This window comes from Amphiura filiformis, chromosome 10 (assembly GCF_039555335.1).
Source record: "Amphiura filiformis chromosome 10, Afil_fr2py, whole genome shotgun sequence".
Taxonomy (NCBI): domain Eukaryota; kingdom Metazoa; phylum Echinodermata; class Ophiuroidea; order Amphilepidida; family Amphiuridae; genus Amphiura; species Amphiura filiformis.
The window spans coordinates 60,476,931-60,498,576 of NC_092637.1; the positions used below are offsets into that span (position 1 = coordinate 60,476,931).

Sequence of the window (21,646 nt, forward strand, 5' to 3'; positions counted from 1 at the left end):
TTTATTACAGAGCCACTAGCGTTCGGATTGTTCCGAGTTTGGCCAAAAATGACCTAATTTACCTGCAGTAGATATGAATCAGGAGATTTCAGTTTTACGACATTAATGTTTTAAACCAATCATATTTTAAAATGAAAAGATTCTAACAAAAATGGGGAATTTGACAATTAGGGTAAGGTATTCTTTTGTAAAGTAGCACCCAACATTTCTATGAGTGGGTTGATTGCAAAGTCCAATTTACTCACGAGTTAGACGGCCCGATCGGAAGACTTGATGAGTAATGCGGTAATTTAGCAACACTCCCACTCTCAAGTGTTTTGTTCCCAGATGATTGTATACATGATACAAAGGAACTACTGGAAATAGGCTAAAAACATCATAGAATGCAAGTACCAGTTTTCTAGGCAATTTTAAATTCTGAGAAATCTGAAGGAAAATCTCTATGGAATGGTTTCATGGCACCGCAGGTACCTGCCTGTACCGGTGGAAGCTCTATAGTCCAACGGTTCTTTATTCCGACGGTTCTTTTGTCCGATGGTTCTTTAATCCGACGGTTCTTTATTACGAAGGTTCTTTATTTTGATGGTTCTTTATTTCGAAGGTTCTATAGTCCGAATTTTGAAAACGGTTCTTTAGTCCGAATATGAAAATAGGCTCTATAGTCCGAATTTAAAAAATGGTTCTATAGTCCGAATATGGAACTAGGCTCTATAGTCCGAATTTAAAAAGGTTCTATAGTCGAAATTGCAAAAGGGTTCTATAGTCCCAAACGGATACCGTGTTCTTTAGTCCGAATTGGTAAACAGGTTCTATAGTCCGAATTTTATTTTCATCATTTATTCATTCTTGATTTTGTTCGATATTTTTTTCATTAGCTCTTTCTTAAAATCCCTTTCTCATTTTTGTTTGTTCTATATTCCTATATTCAAATTTCTTTCGTTCTATCTTTATTATATTCTTTCTTTCTTCTCCTTGTTCTTTCTTTGTATTCATTGTTCTTTCATTTGGACTCCCTTTTAGTCTTTATTCAGTTGTCTCATTTGTTCTTTCATTTATTTTCTTTCATTGTGTCTTTCCTTCTTTTGTTCTGTTTTGTGTGTGTGTGTTTCTTGTTTTTTGTACTTCTTCAGGTTTCTTTATATTTTCGTTCCATTCATTATTTTTCTTTTCGTTTCTGATGGTGTAAAAATATGTCAACATTTTTGGAGCAAATATCGTATTTTTAGGACCTTTGTTTACAGTAAGTTGGGGATATCAGGCGTGAACGCAGGATTTGTTTTTGATGATGGGGGGCCAAAAGTAGCGTCATCCCGTTATCATAAACTCTGCTATTATCTAGCTAGAGGTCGCAGTAAATGTTAATGTTATAAAAAATTAAAAAACTATAGAGCCTTTTTACTGATTCGGACTAAAGAACACGGTATCCGTTTCGGACTATAGAACCCTTTTGCAATTTCTGACTATAGAACCCTTTTTTAAATTCGGACTATAGAGCCTATTTTCATATTCGGACTAGAGAACCGTTTTTAAAATTCGGATTAAAGAACCTCTTAATATTCGGATTAGGGAACCTTTTTTAAAATTCGGACTATAGAACTTTCGAGATAAAGAACCGTCGGAATAAAGAACCTCTTAATTTTTTTTTGGAATCGAGAACCTCTTTTAAAATTCGAACTAGCGAATGCTATGAACACATGTTCGGACTAGCGAACCTTCGGACTAAAGAACCTTCGGATTATAGAAGCGTCGGATTATAGAGTAGTCCCCCCTGTACCAGTGCTGACAACTAGTAGCCCTGTTCTGGGGCAAATTGCCTCCAAGCCAACCTCAACTTGCTCGGGTGGGTGGGTGAGTGTGTGTGCTTAACCCCCAGTCCATGCAGGGGAGGGGGTTGCTGGAATCCTGTATAACTGTTTTAAGATGATCATTGCATTCGATCACAACTAGCCTTTTCGTAGCATGGGTACACAATAGGAGGGCAGTATTCAATATATGGGTAAAAACCGGCAAATTCAAAAGCCTTTACCCATTTCGTGCAGCGCCCTCCTATTGTGTCCGCCATACCTCTAAAAGCCTTTTTGAAGAATGGCGTACACAACAAGAGGGCAGTATTCAATATGGGAAAAACCTGCATACCCATTTCGTACAGCGCCATCCTATTGTGTCCGCCATACCTGTAAAAGGCCAATGGCTCAATATGTACACAAAGATGCAGTTCAGAAAGTTGCACTTTGTACCATTCGACTTTCAAAAAATCCAAAAATACTGCAGATTACATACATAATAATGCTTTGTGAGACTTGAATGGACCAAAGTGCAACTTTCAAAACTGCATCTTTACTTAGGTAATGAAACATTGTGACCCAATGCAACAATGTTGGATGTGTGCAAAACAAAATAAGCTACCATACCAGTAAGTTATATAACTGTTAAATTTGGTAACACTTTCTGATTTATTTCAATGAATTGGGGGGTGGAACTTAAAATGTTTGAAACCTTTACATCAATTACACAATATGAAGAATGTCTAGTTATATACAGATTATAATTTTAATGATAAATAATATGTCTTCCAACAGGATAGATAAAACTTTGATTATTTGTGCTGCATAATTGTATTTATTACATATTGTACACATTAAAAATATGTCACTTTACTCTATACAGTTTTAACAATTAGGCATATATTTATGGCTAAATTGGCTTGTAAGTTTTATGGGTCTGCATGTATAGAACATCATTAAACTGTACAGTATAGGGACAAGTCTCGGTCCCAGCTGGTTTGTGCTCCTCCATCACTTAACCAAACCGTCTGGCGACAACCTCATAGTACATCTTTTCTGATTGGCCGAACATCACCCTGGTCTGAGATGGTGATGAATTGGCTGTCAATCAAGCACTAGGCGTCAGTGGTTGATAGACAGCCATGCAGTGATATAAATCCACACTATGCATGTGAGTATGCGCTGTGACTTTTCTGGGATGACAGGTGATATCAGATGATTGGCGTCTCAGTGGCCAGCTGCCGCCCCTAGTCTAGCCCTATTGTAACTATTGCACATTTTGTGCTTGTGGTTAGCTACAAATCTGGGCAGTATGTTTAGTGTCGCTTCTACACAAGTCACATCCTAATTCCGCAGTCACATGGTTCCATATCCAATTGAAAACATTTTTATATGAAAATTCATTAACCGATCAGCGATCGTCATTTCAAGGTTGTCGCCAGATTGATGAGCACAAACGGGCTGGGACCAAGACTATGTAGGGACTACACTTTCAATAGTTGTCCCGGGGAGGTCTCTTCAAAAAAAATTGTGTGGGGATGTGCCACACAGGCTTTCAGATGCTGACTATACCTACTTTTTGCTGTTTTTGTTACCTTGCAAGGGTACTACAGAAGTAAATAAATAAGTTCTGGTAGCAGATTCGAAAGAATATACATGCAGTACTCACTCAAAATATTTCAACTATTATCAGGAGTCTTGTACTCTTCTGATAGGCCTATAGGTTAACCAGTGGTGTAGTGTGGGTCATCATATTGGGGCCACCAACCATGTTTGGGGGAACCAGGTCTGATGGGGGGAGGGGGTGGCCACAAGCTGTTTTTCTGTCATTTTACTATATGGGATTTTCTAAATTTTCAAATCATATGACACTACACCACTGGGGTGAACTGAATGTACTTGTATGTGACAGATAACAAATTAGGATTACAGTTTAAATTAAATTGATCAATAGGCTTTAGCAATGCATTTAAACCATTTGAAAGCTATATAGGCCAAAGGGGGAAGTAAGAGGGACAACATTAATCAAAACTGTGATGTGCTTCTCACTTTAGGTCCATTTCAGACCACAATTAACCCAATATGGGTTTTAGTGTTCAACTTGCACATTTTCTTGCTTATTTATATCTTGGTCAAGTCATTGTGCATGGGTACAGCTGAACAACATTGCAACATCTTGTCGCGTGAATATTTCACCCACTACACCACTGTTGAAATATTTAAACAGAACTCAAGATAAATAACACCTTCTATCTACGGCCATTAGTTTGGCACCTGTGTTTCAATAATAGACCCACATTAATTTTCACATGCCCAAATTCAGATTGAAAACGAATGTTAAACTGGTCCACATTTTGTGACACTTTGTAAGTCTTCAGACTCGCAAATCAACGGCAGGTAATGCCACGGATGATGTTGAAGTCAGCATTGAGTCCATGTGTCTTGCTGCATGACTTGCCACTTCCCCTTCCCAGCAAAAGTTCTGGTTCTGTCACTGAGTCTGTTTCAAGCCCGAGTCTGTATCAAGCCTTGTTCAATCCTCATGTTCTTGAAAGTCAACAGGTACCACCTTCCACTTTTTATATGTCTTTGAGGGTCCATCTGGAAGCTTAAACAGAAAGCTTTCAATCTTGAATCCGTATCCATGGTAGGCGACTTCTTCTCCGTCTTTGTCTAAGAAGTCAATTGCAATTCCAAGTTGTTGTCCGCAATCTTCTTTCACACATTTGAAGACTCCTGTGGGTAAAAAAGGTGTGGTGTAACTTATTAACAGACATAATACACTGTATCAAGTGGGTAATCAATCAACCTGTCAATCAGACAGTCGGTCTTGCAAGTAATTAATCAACTACTTGAATAAGTTCATCAGGACTGGTAGATATCATGCTATTGGTAAATTATGTTTTAGAAGTCCAATAATCTACACACGTTTTAGATGTTTCATCTTCGAAGAGTAGGAGTGTTACCTTGGTCTGGGGTGGACATTTTATAAATGAATTTAGAAGAGCAGCAACAACACCACTTGCATTACATTCCAGATGTTAAATCTACATCATATCCAAAATTTGAGGGAAAATGAACGAGTCCGTTTTATTTTAGGGCAATTTGTCTACCTGCTCTTCTCCGAAAAAATAAAAAGTCCTATACCTCAATGATAATGAAACCTATGTATGTTGCTAGTTCATCGCATTGCTGATGAAGTCTTCCCATCGGTATATGAAACGTCCGAAACGTGAGTAAATTATTGGACTTGTAAAACATAATTTACCAATAGTATAATCAATCAACTAGCCATCACATTATCACCGAGGTATAAGTGCGTTAGTGTCATAGACCAAACAGGGAAGTCCTCTTTTGGTCTATGCACTAGCGCGCTTGCCTTTTCACCACATGGTTGTGGGTTCAGGCTTGGCAGGACCATTTGATTAGATTAGATAGTGCAGGATACTTCAATAAATTTACGCCTAATAGCTGGGCGGTTTGCATGGTTTGTGACGATACCATTCAATGTTTTGTTAGTTACCAACAAAGGCTTCAAGTCGCAATTAAAAACATAAATTGTAAGTAATTGTAAGTAACACTAATCCCTCAATGTGTCAAAGGGCATAGTCATCCAAGTTTTGTTCCTCAATCCGAGCTGAACAAAGTATAGTAGCGTTGGAAGTAAGTTGAAACTCTATAATTTACCTGTATTGATTGTAGTTCTGAATTGTCGCCCTCGCTTCTCAACAACTATAATACGCTGTTTTATATCCGGATCTATACAAGTATAATGACAACCCTTTGTTCGTATGTACGATGCTTTTGTGATATAATTATTGCATTCTTTGCAAAACATCTTGACGTCGTCAGGGTTGTACATTCCTTTCCTTGTTTTTGCTTTCTCTTCATTTCTCACCATTTCTTTGTATATCTCATCCTGAAATTGCAACAACAAAACAAATAATAATAATAAATTCAGTTTTTTTTCTTACTTTTCAGCAAATTGTTGGATCCTGATTCTGTAGTAAGTTAAAATGCCAAATCCTGCTTTGCAGTGGTGTAGCCAGTAGCGTAGGTTTCTTTTTGACACTGGGGGGATGGGTTTGAAAACATTCTTGAGGTACAGTGAATCCAGCACCTTTTTGCGACAAAATATATTTATGGTACAAATGTGTGTAAAGCCCGCTAAATTTTTTTGCCATATTAGAGCTAAACTGATGAAATATGGTGCAAAAGTTGAATAAATCCAGCACTTTTGGGCCTAAAATGGCCAAATTTGATATTAATTTGGTCAGAAACCCACATACAGACATCAACATTGGGGGATGATTGTATGGACCATCCTCCTCTGCAAAATATTAGGGGGGATTTATTTCCCCCTCCTCGGATCTATGATCTATGCCTATGAGTGTAGCCAGGCCTTTCTGGATGGGACAATGCAACTTTCAAGCAGGAGGCAGACTGACAAAATTGGTCTAAAAGTACACAAAGGCATTACAAATCTCAAAAGCAGATAGCCAGCATCCCACAAGAGGGGAAAACTTCTCACAGGCCCCTTGCATGTTTTAAGGGTAATTGGCCCTCAAGGGCCTAGGGGCAGGCCCACCTTACTCCGGGGCTTGCAATGCTCAATACATACAATGGAAGAATTAGAATACTGACTCTGACTGTATACCTGTCTTTTGGTGATTTCTGCTTTCCTTGTATCTTCTGATAAAGCATTCAGTCTATCCATACTGTCTGCATGTCTTTTACATTTACCTGTCTTTTGGTGATTTCTGCTTTCCTTGTTTCTTCTGATAATGCATTCAGTCTATCCATAGCTGTCTGCATGTCTTTTACATTTACCTGTCTTTTAGTGATTTCTGCTTTCCTTGTTTCTTCTGATAATGCATTCAGTCTATCCATACTGTCTGCATGTCTTTTACATTTACCTGTCTTTTGGTGATTTCTGCTATTCTTGTTTCTTCTTCTGATAATGCATTCAGTCTATCCATACTGTCTGCATGTCTTTTACATTTACCTGTCTTTTAGTGATTTCTGCTTTCCTTGTTTCTTCTGATAATGCATTCAGTCTATCCATACTGTCTGCATGTCTTTTTACATTTACCTGTCTTTTGGTGATTTCTGCTATCCTTGTTTCTTCTGATAATGCATTCAGTCTATCCATACTGTCTGCATGTCTTTTACATTTACCTGTCTTTTAGTGATTTCTGCTATCCTTGTTTCTTCTGATAATGCATTCAGTCTATCCATACTGTCTGCATGTCTTTTACATTTACCTGTCTTTTGGTGATTTCTGCTATCCTTGTTTCTTCTGATAATGCATTCAGTCTATCCATACTGTCTGCATGTCTTTTACATTTACCTGTCTTTTGGTGATTTCTGCTATCCTTGTTTCTTCTGATAATGCATTCAGTCTATCCATAGCTGTCTGCATGTCTTTTACATTTACCTGTCTTTTAGTGATTTCTGCTTTCCTTGTTTCTTCTGATAATGCATTCAGTCTATCCATACTGTCTGCATGTCTTTTACATTTACCTGTCTTTTGGTGATTTCTGCTATTCTTGTTTCTTCTGATAATGCATTCAGTCTATCCATACTGTCTGCATGTCTTTTACATTTACCTGTCTTTTAGTGATTTCTGCTTTCCTTGTTTCTTCTGATAATGCATTCAGTCTATCCATACTGTCTGCATGTCTTTTACATTTACCTGTCTTTTGGTGATTTCTGCTATCCTTGTTTCTTCTGATAATGCATTCAGTCTATCCATACTGTCTGCATGTCTTTTACATTTACCTGTCTTTTGGTGATTTCTGCTTTCCTTGTTTCTTCTGATAATGCATTCAGTCTATCCATACTGTCTGCATGTCTTTTACATTTACCTGTCTTTTGGTGATTTCTGCTATCCTTGTTTCTTCTGATAATGCATTCAGTCTATCCATACTGCCTGCATGTCTTTTACATTTACCTGTCTTTTAGTGATTTCTGCTTTCCTTGTTTCTTCTGATAATGCATTCAGTCTATCCATAGCTGTCTGCATGTCTTTTACATTTACCTGTCTTTTAGTGATTTCTGCTTTCCTTGTTTCTTCTGATAATGCATTCAGTCTATCCATACTGTCTGCATGTCTTTTACATTTACCTGTCTTTTGGTGATTTCTGCTATTCTTGTTTCTTCTGATAATGCATTCAGTCTATCCATACTGTCTGCATGTCTTTTACATTTACCTGTCTTTTGGTGATTTCTGCTATCCTTGTTTCTTCTGATAATGCATTCAGTCTATCCATACTGTCTGCATGTCTTTTACATTTACCTGTCTTTTGGTGATTTCTGCTTTCCTTGTTTCTTCTGATAATGCATTCAGTCTATCCATACTGTCTGCATGTCTTTTACATTTACCTGTCTTTTGGTGATTTCTGCTTTCCTTGTTTCTTCTGATAATGCATTCAGTCTATCCATACTGTCTGCATGTCTTTTACATTTACCTGTCTTTTGGTGATTTCTGCTATCCTTGTTTCTTCTGATAATGCATTCAGTCTATCCATACTGTCTGCATGTCTTTTACATTTACCTGTCTTTTAGTGATTTCTGCTATCCTTGTTTCTTCTGATAATGCATTCAGTCTATCCATACTGCCTGCATGTCTTTTACATTTACCTGTCTTTTGGTGATTTCTGCTATCCTTGTTTCTTCTGATAATGCATTCAGTCTATCCATACTGTCTGCATGTCTTTTACATTTACCTGTCTTTTGGTAATTTCTGCTATCCTTGTTTCTTCTGATAATGCATTCAGTCTATCCATACTGTCTGCATGTCTTTTACATTTACCTGTCTTTTGGTAATTTCTGCTTTCCTTGTTTCTTCTGATAATGCATTCAGTCTATCCATAGCTGTCTGCATGTCTTTTACATTTACCTGTCTTTTAGTGATTTCTGCTTTCCTTGTTTCTTCTGATAATGCATTCAGTCTATCCATACTGTCTGCATGTCTTTTACATTTACCTGTCTTTTGGTGATTTCTGCTATTCTTGTTTCTTCTGATAATGCATTCAGTCTATCCATACTGTCTGCATGTCTTTTACATTTACCTGTCTTTTAGTGATTTCTGCTTTCCTTGTTTCTTCTGATAATGCATTCAGTCTATCCATACTGTCTGCATGTCTTTTACATTTACCTGTCTTTTAGTGATTTCTGCTTTCCTTGTTTCTTCTGATAATGCATTCAGTCTATCCATACTGTCTGCATGTCTTTTACATTTACCTGTCTTTTGGTGATTTCTGCTATTCTTGTTTCTTCTGATAATGCATTCAGTCTATCCATACTGTCTGCATGTCCTTTACATTTACCTGTCTTTTAGTGATTTCTGCTTTCCTTGTTTCTTCTGATAATGCATTCAGTCTATCCATACTGTCTGCACGTCTTTTACATTTACCTGTCTTTTAGTGATTTCTGCTTTCCTTGTTTCTTCTGATAATGCATTCAGTCTATCCATACTGTCTGCATGTCTTTTACATTTACCTGTCTTTTGGTGATTTCTGCTATTCTTGTTTCTTCTGATAATGCATTCAGTCTATCCATAGCTGTCTGCATGTCTTTTACATTTACCTGTCTTTTAGTGATTTCTGCTATCCTTGTTTCTTCTGGTAATGCATTCAGTCTATTCATACTGCCTGCATGTCTTTTACATTTACCTGTCTTTTAGTGATTTCTGCTATCCTTGTTTCTTCTGATAATGCATTCAGTCTATCCATACTGTCTGCATGTCTTTTACATTTACCTGTCTTTTGGTGATTTCTGCTATCCTTGTTTCTTCTGATAATGCATTCAGTCTATCCATACTGTCTGCATGTCTTTTACATTTACCTGTCTTTTGGTGATTTCTGCTTTCCTTGTTTTTTCTGATAATGCATTCAGTCTATCCATACTGTCTGCATGTCTTTTACATTACCTGTCTTTTGGTGATTTCTGCTTTCCTTGTTTCTTCTGATAATGCATTCAGTCTATCCATACTGTCTGCATGTCTTTTACATTTACCTGTCTTTTGGTGATTTCTGCTTTCCTTGTTTCTTCTGATAATGCATTCAGTCTATCCATACTGTCTGCATGTCTTTTTACATTTACCTGTCTTTTGGTGATTTCTGCTTTCCTTGTTTCTTCTGATAATGCATTCAGTCTATCCATACTGTCTGCATGTCTTTTACATTTACCTGTCTTTTGGTGATTTCTGCTTTCCTTGTTTCTTCTGATAATGCATTCAGTCTATCCATACTGTCTGCATGTCTTTTACATTTACCTGTCTTTTAGTGATTTCTGCTATCCTTGTTTCTTCTGGTAATGCATTCAGTCTATCCATACTGTCTGCATGTCTTTTACATTTACCTGTCTTTTGGTGATTTCTGCTATTCTTGTTTCTTCTGATAATGCATTCAGTCTATCCATACTGTCTGCATGTCTTTTACATTTACCTGTCTTTTAGTGATTTCTGCTATCCTTGTTTCTTCTGATAATGCATTCAGTCTATCCATACTGTCTGCATGTCTTTTACATTTACCTGTCTTTTAGTGATTTCTGCTATCCTTGTTTCTTCTGGTAATGCATTCAGTCTATCCATAGCTGCCTGCATGTCTTTTACATTTTGCCGATTTTGGATTTCTCTTGCAGCAGTCTTGGAGTTTCTGAAAGATAAAAGTAATAAAAATGATTAAATATCATAATACCGGTATATTAAAAGATTTTGTTTTTTACCTCACTTTGTTGTTTCTGATGCATACATTACATTTCGTTTTATCTTGTGACAGCGCTCCCATACTCTCGTAAATTTTCTGATTGAATAATCAATAAAAAGAGATTGATTTTTTTAAAACTTTTGCCAATTACAGATAGGAACAAATTGTTTGCTCCTAAATATTTAACGAATCTTTTCTGATCTAATATTCAATCGGAATGAATTATTTTCATTGTTTTTCAGTCTTTAGCCAAATATTTTATATAGATAGGTTTTAACAAAATTTGAACAATTTTGAATTTTGACCCTGTATAAACTTTGATCCTGGATATATCGGAATGCCCAAAGGTGCTCAATGGGCATCTGTTAAATTCTTATTATTGGTACCTCAGGCATCAATATAGCAAAAAATGTTAATCATACCCGACACTCACAATCAAGTTCAAAGTAAAAGTAACGTTTATTTCAAACTCTAATGGTGACCCACAGGTCAAATTGCTAGAATTTACATTAAACACACTTAAACAGACACAATGCAATTTGCAGGCAGCAGCTTAATCAGCACCAATATTGCAACATTGAAACAAGCAACTATACAAACATCAAACCCTACCCCCCCCCCCCCCCCACCTAGGCAATGAGGATAAAGTGCCTTGCCCAAGGACAAAACACATTGACACAAGTGGGGTTCGAACTCGCAACCTATGGATTATGAGTAGAGCGCCTTATCTACTCGGCCACACATGCTCCCGTTATCAATCAGTTTATTTTTCAATGCATACACCTTTTCGTAATTGACCACTTTTTGCTGTTGGCGCCGTCTGGCTCTGCTAACTCCAAATAGGCCAAGCAGAAAAGTGAAAGCGAGGCCAAAGATGTAAATTACATACTCCCAATTATGTAAAGTTATGTTAAAATCTAGCTGAGACTAGGTACATAATAGTACAAGCAAAATAGAAGTATATATAAACATCTCAAAAAAAGTAACTGACCCCCCTTAAGGGCTGGGGTATGAACGTTTGGACAGTATTTATTTTGGGACATTAGAGCACATCAGACATATCGAATTGCATTCTGAACACGAAGAATGTCATTCTGATATCAAATAATTTTGATTTTTTGAAATTTGCAATTTAATACACATTTTATGGCAAATAATTAAAAATTGATATTTTTGATATTTACCAGTACTTGAAGTAAACTTTATAAATCTGATGATTTATACTTAAAGTGTATGTAGGTGGGATGAAAAGCCGACGATCAATTGAAAATTTGTGACCTTTCGTATTGAAGATATGGATTTTTTTTCCCAAAACACCAACAAAATTAGGTCTTTTTGGGAAAAAAATCCATATCTTCAATATGAAAGGTCAAAATTTTCAATTGACCGTCGGCTTTTTTCTCCCTGCTACATACACTTTAAAGTATATCATTAGATTTATATAATTTACTTCGAGGACTGTTATATATCAAAAATTTGAAAAATATCAAATTTTTATAATTTGTCATAAAATTTGTATTATATTGTGATTTTCAAAAATGTAAATTATTTGGTATCAGAAAGACATGCTTCGTATTCAGAATGCAATTCGATAGGTCTGAGGTGCTCTCATGTCCCACAAAAAATACTGTCGAAACCCAATAAACGCTCATTTTAGATCCCTTAAATAATGACAATTATTCAAAAACAGGTGATTATATTACAAATCTGTAAAATGCGTTGGAAGCAGAATTTTTTTCTGCACATTTTGACACCTCATTTGTAGCAATTGACTAAATATTGACGTCACAGCGTACAATTAAATCAATGTAGCCCAAGATTTGAAAGTTGCAGTAAATTCTATTGATTTTGCATTCAGTGTAATGGAAGGAAATCTGTGTAATGATATCTGAGTGTTTTTACATTGTAAAAATTTGTATGTAAGTGCAACTTTCAAATCTGGACCTCACTACATTAAATTGACCGGTGTTTTGTTGTTTTCTGAGCTATCGTATCAAATGAGATGTCAAAATGTGCAGAAATAAATTCTGCTTCCAAACGCATTTTACAGATTTGCAAATACAATAGCCCGTTTTTGAATAATGGCCATTATTTAAGGGAGGTTAGTTACTTTTTTTGAGATGTTTATTACGTTTAGCATTTTGCTAATTTTAATCTGCATAGTTCATTTTATTTTTTCAAGAAATTAACCCTAATTATGCAGATTCAAATTAGCAAAATGCTAAACACAATATACTTCTATTTGCTTGCACTACATATGTACCTAGTCTCAGCTAGATAGTCCTTATAGTTACTTGGCTAATTAACTTTGCATAATTGGGCATATATAATTTTTATCTTTGGACTCGCTTTCTGTTTTCTGCTCGGCCTAATAGGAGTTAGCAGAGCCAAACGCCGCCAACAGCACTGGAAAGAAGTAATCAATTACCAAAAAGGTGTATTCCTATCATCAACAGTTAAAAGTTGAAATTTCAATTGGTCAATTTGAAGAGAGTATCCAGTGCTCAAAATAAGATGGCTCTCTGGCCTAAACAAGGCAGTGGAACTCACTGTGGGTCTGCCAATGGCACCGGTTCGCTATCTCTAAGGACCGCTATTTCTAAGGTTCTTTATCTCTAAGGTTCGCTATCACTAATTACAAAAAACGTCCACCATACCTAAGGTTCGATATCACTAATTTGGAATAAGGTTCGGTATTTCTAAGGTTCGATATCACTCATTTCAAATAAAGTTCGCTAACACTTATTTTAAATAAGGCCCGCTATCACTACATGTAGTTTACTGAAGGTTCGCTATCACTAATTTTAAATAAGGCCCGCTATCTCTAATTTTAACAAGCCCGGTATCCATAAGGTTCGTTATCTCTAATTTGAAATTAGGCCCGCTATCTCTAAGGTTCACTAACTCTAAGGTTCGCTATCTCCAAGGTTCGCTATTACTAATTTTAAATAAAGTTTGCTATCTCTAATTTGATATAAGGCCCGCTAGCTCTAATTTTAAATGAGGCTCGCTATCTCTAATTTGAAATAAGGCCCACTATCTCTAATTTAAAATAAGGTTTGCTAAAATAAAGTCCACTATCTCTAATTTAAAATAAGACCCGCTATCTCTAATTTATTTAACATTGAGCCTTATTTTAAATTAGAGATAATGGGCCTTATTCTAAATTAGAGATAACGGACCTTATTTAAAATTAGAAATAATGAACCTTATTTAAAATTAGAGATAGCGGGCCTTATTTAAGATTAGAGATAGTGGACCTTATTCTAAAGAGATAGTGGGCCCTATTTGAACCTTAGGTATAGTGAACCTTGATCAAAATTAGTGATAGCGAACCTTAGAGATAGCGAACCTTAATCAATTAGTGATAGCGAACCTTAATTAAAATTAGTGATAACGAACCTTAGGTATAGCGAACCTTAATTGCAATTAGTGATCGCGAACCTTAGAGATAGCGAACCTTCAATAAATTAGTGATAGCGGGCCTTATTCAAAATTAGTGATAGCGGATCTTATTTAAAATTAGTGATAGCGAGCCTTATTTAAAATTAGTGATATCGAACCTTAGAAGTAGCGGACATTTTTTTAGGTATAGCGAACCCTTTTCTCTATTAGAGATAGCGGGATTTTCATCTCCATAGACTTTAACGTTAGTGATAGCGAACCTTAGACATAGAGAACCTTAGATATAGTGGTTCTTAGAGATCTAGAGGGATGTTGCTCTGCCAATATGCTACCCCCCAGCAGGGCCCATAAAATTGTGTTACCAAAGTCAGCAAGATGGACTCCATGGCATCAATGCTGACATCAACATCAATCCATGGTATTTCCGGTTGATTTGCCAGTGCAGGGCTTCTCAACTGGCGGCGCGCGCGCCACTTGTGGCGCTTGGAGTTAGTCGAAGTGGCGCATGGTAAATTTACTTATTTTTTTAAATAAAATTTTTGACAAAAAAGGGGTGAAAATACTACATCTGAGCCTTAAGAAAGGCCTAAAATCTCAGAGCTTCCGGTGGCACTGCCCCCTGGACCCCCACGGCCGGGGCTTTGACACTGGACCCCACCCGCTATGCGTTCGGTCGCGCACGTGCTCCCTCACAAAATCCTCCCTTAACATGTTGGCACTTCATGATCACTAAAATTTCCAGTTGGCACTTCAAATAGACTAGTTGAGAAAGCCTGTGCTAGTGTGAAGTCTTACAAAGTGTCACAAAATATGGACCAGTATAACATAAAAATTTACCCTTTTGAAATTGAAGGCACATAAATTTCACACCCAAGAGCCCAAATGGTCTTTGAAGATTATGTATTGGCCACTGGCTTATTTCTGCCAATATCCATGAATTAAAAAGAACAAACTTATAATTACTCTTCCACAATGAGAAAACATTCACTCTGCTTTGCCCTGGCTCTTCCTTTCGATTGCACTGTCCCGATTTCATTACTGACGAAATTGTATCTGATGACAAAGTTACACGCCGGCATGTCCAGACCTTCCTGGGCTATGTCGGTTGCCACCAGTAAGTTGCAGGAGTCATCTGGAAAAGAGAATTAAAACAAGATTAAAATGTTAAAAGTTGCATCCCAGCAAACACAAAACGTTTTCGACATCATTCGCAAAAGGTTATAAAATGTTGTCAGAAAACGTTTAAATGTCGGGTTATATAAAGGGTATATTAAGGTTATAAAACGTTTTCATAACCTTAAAAAACATTTTATGATAATCTACTGCTCAGCAAACAAAAATGTTTTACAAAAAACGTTTAAATGTCGGGTTATATAAAGGGTATAGAAACATTTTAATAACATTCCAAAAACATTCTTGAAAACTTGATACAAAACATTCTAAACAGAATGTTATTTTGGGGTTGAAAAAATATTTTACTGAAAAATGTTTGCCCAAAATATTGTCAATAACGTTTTAAAAACATTTTCATGACCTTTATATAACCCGACATTTAAATGTTATTAAAAGGTTTTGAAAAAAACATTTGAAGAACATTTTTGTGTTTGCTGGGTTCAAATGTTTAACATAATGTTATTTAAGTATTGACACAATATTTGGCAAAAATGTTTGCAAAAATAGTTTACAATAACATTTTTTGAAAACATTAAAAAATATTGTTGTAGTGTGTTTTCATACAAAAGCGTTTTAAAAGCGTTATCATGACCTTTATATAACCCGACATTTTAATGTTATTAAAACGTTTTTACCTAAACCAAAAGCCAAAATATAACTTATTTAAAACGTTTTTAAAACGTTTTTGTGTTTACTAGGATAACTGTTTCTGAGGAGGATGCCTTGATTTTTTCAGAATTTTTTTTTTTAAACAATATTGTAACAAATGAACTAAAATTCGGTGCAAACATCAAGGCCTTAGGTGCTGTATTTGTGACAAAATCTTTAATCATTTCCAAATTCGTTTTTGGTGTCTCTGTGTGTTTTGCAACCTTAATTCTGTTTCAAGATCATGATTGACTCCATTTGCGTAGCTCCTGGGGGAAGGGGGTGACTGCCTTGGACAAAGATTGGAAGGCTTTATGGATAGTGTATGCACAAACACACTTTACTAAATGTAGTAGGCCCTACATTGTAGCTTGTAGAACCTCATTTTGAATTTATGTGATGTACAAAACTTGATCATCCATCCTGTTATGCATACCTTCACGGAACTTTTGAAGTGCTCTTTTCTGGTCATGTTCAGTCATGTATCTCTCTGTCTCTGTATTTGTACCCTGACCAACCAGTCTAGTTGGTTTCACAGGTTGCTGAAGATGTTTCAGATGCTGAGTTTCCTCAATAAAATCAGTGAGTGCTTCAGTATTGAGCGAATACGAGCAAGAATTATGCCTGGAAATAAAAGGTTTGAAGGTATGGTTACCAATATCTAAAGCTTTTAAAATCTATGAGTTCTCTATGGAAGAGAGTAAAGAGAAATGTTGAAGGGAAGAGAGAGAGAGCTAGAGAGGAGAATAACACAAGGGGCAGGAGCCCAGGCAGGATCTAGGAGCAGGCCGCAAAATAAGGATTCTGGAGGGCACCCATTTCAAGGCAATTTTGAAAGGGCACATCTATTTTACAAGGCAATTACATGTTAAAGAATAGCAGCAATTAATAGGGCATCAAGACAACTGCTAGGGGCATCAAGGCAATTGCCTTCGGTGTCTTCGGTTCATTTGCAGCATGTCTAGGAGAGAGTTAGAGAGTGGTAAACAGAGAGATGCAATGAAAGGTAACAAATATTATTTAAATAATAATATGCATCTGCAAAATCTCACCTTTTGAATGAGGCTTTTCCTCAAATTTCTTCCGTAGCAACTTTCCAAGTGCATCTAGCATTGGATTATCTGCATCTACTTCGGATGTACAAATACCCCTCATCCTGTCCAAATTGAAATGGAAGTACTCCCTACACAGCTCCTCAATTGCAACAGGATTCTGCTTGATGTCACGTTTTTCCATGAAGGCCTCCAAGTGTCGCAATGCATCCACCGCCCTCAGCTCAGCATACAACATTAGTGCACGGTTGAATTCAAAGAGATACAAACACGCCACCAAGTGGACTCTTTCTCTATTTGCTTCTGCTTCCTTTCTAGTTTCAGCAACCCATTGTTCGTATGTACTTGTTCCATGAGTTTCAGGAACACCATTAGGCCAAATTTCTTTCTCAACCTCCGTCATGATTTCTTCTACTATCTTGCAGAATTCTCCATCTTTCTTCTCACGAGAGCGCACATACAAGATCTGGTCACGATCGGGAGAGTTGACAAATTCCTTCAATTCTTCTTGATTATGAACAACTTGGATAACATTGGCAGCATCTAGATTTCCACAGAGAGTTAGAATATGTCGGTATGCATCGTTACCATGACCTACTCCAAGAGATGCACTTAGTCCTAGAATTTGAGGAAGATACTTTCCCGACTCCCCTACAATCCCATCTGGCCCTAATTTGAGTCTTTTCACCTTCAGGTATAATTTCATGATTTCATTATATGGATGATCTTGTGTTGTGTGGTGACATTCATCAAAGATAATCATGGATAGATCCCTTAAATTTACATCTGGTTCTTTCCGTTTCAAAGCATTTAGTAGAATTTGTGCGGTTACCATGATAACTGCATGACTCGGCACATCCACCACTTTACTAAGCATATCGGTGGCTCCAACCATTGCTACGGACCCTTCTGGAAAAGTATCCCGAAATGCTATAGTCTGTTGTTCCGTCAAATGCCTCATATTGACAATGAACAAAGCTTTGAATTCTTCACCCTTAGATTTTGCATTGTCATAGCGATTTCGACAGATGGCCGCAGCAGTAAGTGTTTTTCCACAACCAGTTGGAGCACAAATAGTGAAATTACCTCCCTTCATTGCGGGAGCAGCCAATTCATCTTGGTATCTTCTTAATTTTGTTTTCTTTGTTGACTTATCATCAACAACATTGGTTGGTTCCACAAAATCTTGATTATTACGGGATCTTTGTTCAGCAAGATCGCGTTGGAGCTTAGATTTGATTCTTGCCATCATGTCATATTGCTCTTCCGGTGGGTTGCTAGCCATTCCAAAGGAAATACCTGTGACTGATGCTCCGCCAGTTACTACTTCTTTACCTTCTTGAGATTGCAGAAGCTGTTTCTTCCTGGTGGCGTCACTTGTTGGAAATGAGGACTGCCCATATAGTACAGATGGCTGATCACTTGTACATGATGTACCTTTCACAGAAAATGACCGATCAGATTCTTCCAAATAAGTTGAGTAGGCTCTCTCTTCATCTGGTGCATCAGTTTCTAGGTCAGATGAAGGACACACATTTGGAGATGATGCTTCATTTTCTTGGATTTTTCTTTGATTCTGCAGACCCAATTGCCTCATCTGTTCTGCTAATCCTCTGTCAGGAGTACATTTTGATTGTGGCACACAATTTGAAGACTGATATCCAGGATGTCCGGTTGAAACTAGGCCAGGCTCCATATCTTCCCAGGACACAGATGGGGACAGAATCGTAGGTCCAAAGTCGGAAGAGTTGGGTGCAGACATGGAACGATTCAAGTCAAAGGGTGGAACTTGGGGAATTTGCTGCTGCATTTGATGTGCATCTGATGATATAAGTGGACGAAAGCCAAAAGAGCTAACATGACTTTCTGGTGTCTGATGTATTGACATTACACTAGATGCTTGTTGTTCTGGACATGAAGCAGAATGAGTAAGCCTGGATGGTGCCTGAGGCCTTCCACTGGTGACATTGTCTTGAATTACGGGCATCTGTTGCAATGCCAATGCATGTGTCCCTTGTTGATGATGCTGGGTTGCAAATCTAGGTTGATGGTAATTCATTTGATGTTGAGGTGGTAAGACCGTTCGTGGGTGTTGTTGGGGTATGTGCATCTGTTCAATGTGATTCTCTCTTCCAGACAAGTATCCAGGGGACTGTAGTACTTGTTGTCCACATGGTCCAGGTGAGCTTGATGAACTAATAGCAGGTACAGCAGAAGCCACAGTGACTTTGTCTGATGCACTTTGAGATCCATCTGCTCTTGCACCTGTTGGTACTTGATATTGTTCTCTTGATGATGCTGGGCTTGTTGATAAATTTGATGATGATGATGATTGAATCTTTGATCGTACAGAACCATCCTGGTAATTTTGTGGGTACGGGTTGATTTGGGTAGATGGTGGTGGTGAATGATGAATTTGGTATCCATCTTTTGGGACTGCATTTGTTGACAGTTCAGAATCCGCAGGCACACTGTATTGGATCTTAGATCTTATAGATCCATCTTGACTTGACTTGACTGGTGTGGACTGAGCTAATGGTGGCTGAAGATAATCAGCTAATGGTGGCTGATCATGATAACCTAATTGCAGCTGATGATCAGCTAATGGTGGCTGATGATGACCAGCTAGTGGTGGCTGATGATGAACACTTACAGTGCCTGGAGGGGCTGGAGACTGAGTGTTACTTGTTTGGGATATACCAGAATCTGTTGCTGAGGAGGATGTATCAGGATTGTACTCCAGAGAAGACACAGGAGAGTCGTGAGAAGATGAACTTGAGCTGTCATTTCCAGATGAAGATTGCTTTATTTCTGAAACTAAAATATGGTAAAGACAATGAGCAATGATCACAATGGCATAGCATAGACAATAAGCTCTGGGGTCTGGGACCAGGTGTTATTCATGGTTGGGGACTGGCCCAGAGTCACTCCATTGTGGCCTGTACACCATCCCTTTTACGCGTTTTCATTATCGCGGATGGTGTACAGGCCACAATGGGAGTGACCCCCGAGGACTGGGGGGGGTTGGGGCAAATGCTACCCCAGTCAGAACTCTTGCCCACCCTGTTGCCCTCCTCAGTAAAAACCCAAAATTACGAAAATTTCTACTTTTTGCGAAAATTCCTGGCACCGCCAGTGGCCATTTGTGACATTTTGCAAGACTTCAGACTTATCCATGTAAGGAAATGTTGACTCATACTACTGAGCACAGGGCCACAAGGGAGGGAGGCCTACAAATAATGCAGACCTTAGAATGACGATTCTAATGGCAATCCATCAGTAGGTATACCATTTTTTCACAAAAAACACCCAAATATATCCCAAATTGTGTGCTTTTAAGGCATTTTTGTCAATTGAGCGCAATGGTCTTTGCTGAACACCCATCCATCCATAATAGGCCTACCAAAATCGCTGCATCGTGGCACATCCACACCTTCAACCAGATAGAACCACTTCGGGGTATATAACTTCCACACCCACATCTCAGTAAATGTGGGGATTGTGATCGACCAGTCGGTGCGCTCCTGGGGGCACAGTACTTGAAATCATATAAATGACTTACCACCTTTCATTGAAGTCCTCAATTGAGAGATTAGACTAATTTGACCAGTTGCTTCCAATAAATTTTCCAAAAAACTGGTATCATCTTCACAAATAAGTTGATACTTCACCAATATCATGAAGAAAGAAAGTGGTCTTTTAGCATCCTCCAATTCAGCAAAACCAGGTTGGTTATCCAAGCCAGCAATTAGGAATTTCATTTCTTCCAAGTCTTTGACTTCCAACTGTTTGCTGATTTTTAGCAGAGCTTGTCGAAACTGAACTCCGGGCTCTTTGAATGCCCTGTTGTACGCAGCCATTTGTCGTTGGTAAACATTTAAACCTTCTTCAGTTCGCCTTAGATAGCTACTATGCATTCCAGCTTGCCACTCATCAGTCTTACAGTCGAGTTCTGTTTACATAGGCATGTACTCAAGTGGGATCCCACATCATGTCAGAAAAAGCACAGTTTCCTATGAAGATGCAGAACGGTCACTACTGATCCTCTATTACTAAGAAAGCTATCCAGAGATCAAGGACGTGATCACAGTACTATTGTATAGTCTTGCCAGCAAGACTTCAGTCTTTATCATAATGACATCTACGGATCATAGAGAGTATGGTTACAATTACTGGAACTAAGTACTATTGTAGCCTCGTAGGGCCAAATGCGAGCTAATCACCTGCACCACCCTGGCCTGGTTATGGCACCTGGCCTGGGTTCGGCACCCAGGCCCACTGCTACACTGTTCCGCGGTGCTGAACTTGATTTTTCTATAAAAAAAATCAGCTTGATGATGCCTAATTGCTAGCTGTAAATTAGTGTAAATATGATGGAGACCATTGTTAATCAAATTATTTTATTGGATCTGTGCATTTTTAGCAGTCTAAATTGTCAGCAGTCTAAATTGTCTACTCCTCACCGACGATTGTGACTGCCACCTATCTGCACTATGCTATGATGGAGGCTGGCTTCACTATCAACTCTTAACCTTGCTGACAACTGAGGCTGCTAAGATGATGTCAGACGGTAAAACACAATAAACAACAATGTTGCTGCAAGCAGTGGCAGGCCATCAGACTATCGGCCATCTTGTTTGAAAAGACAAACACAGAAAATCCCAGGGAAAATCCAATACAGGTTATTTTTCACTTCGCTTGCCTTGGGATGACGCCACACAGCAAGACAGGGAATTCCCCAAATGATGCAAGATGACTCAGTAGTGATGGGCGCTATCTGGCCTATTCCGTGTGTACCGGTAAAAAAACTTCAGTTTAAAATTAATTTTAACTGAACAATTTCATAGAAAATAGAGTCAAAAAATATATATTT

The 21,646-nt window shown here is 37.8% G+C and overlaps 1 protein-coding gene across 1 annotated transcript; it reads right to left on the reverse strand.

Annotated features, from left to right (window-relative positions):
* Positions 1–3,725: 3,725 nt before the first annotated feature.
* On the reverse strand, positions 3,726–21,502 carry LOC140163101 (uncharacterized). Its single transcript, XM_072186478.1, is given in 8 exon segments — positions 3,726–4,520; positions 5,472–5,703; positions 10,321–10,444; positions 14,864–15,032; positions 16,158–16,332; positions 16,335–16,345; positions 16,774–19,590; positions 20,336–21,502. Coding segments are annotated over 8 exon segments (4,029 nt in total). The 5' UTR covers positions 20,634–21,502; the 3' UTR covers positions 3,726–4,317.
* Between the last annotated feature and the right edge of the window lie 144 nt (positions 21,503–21,646).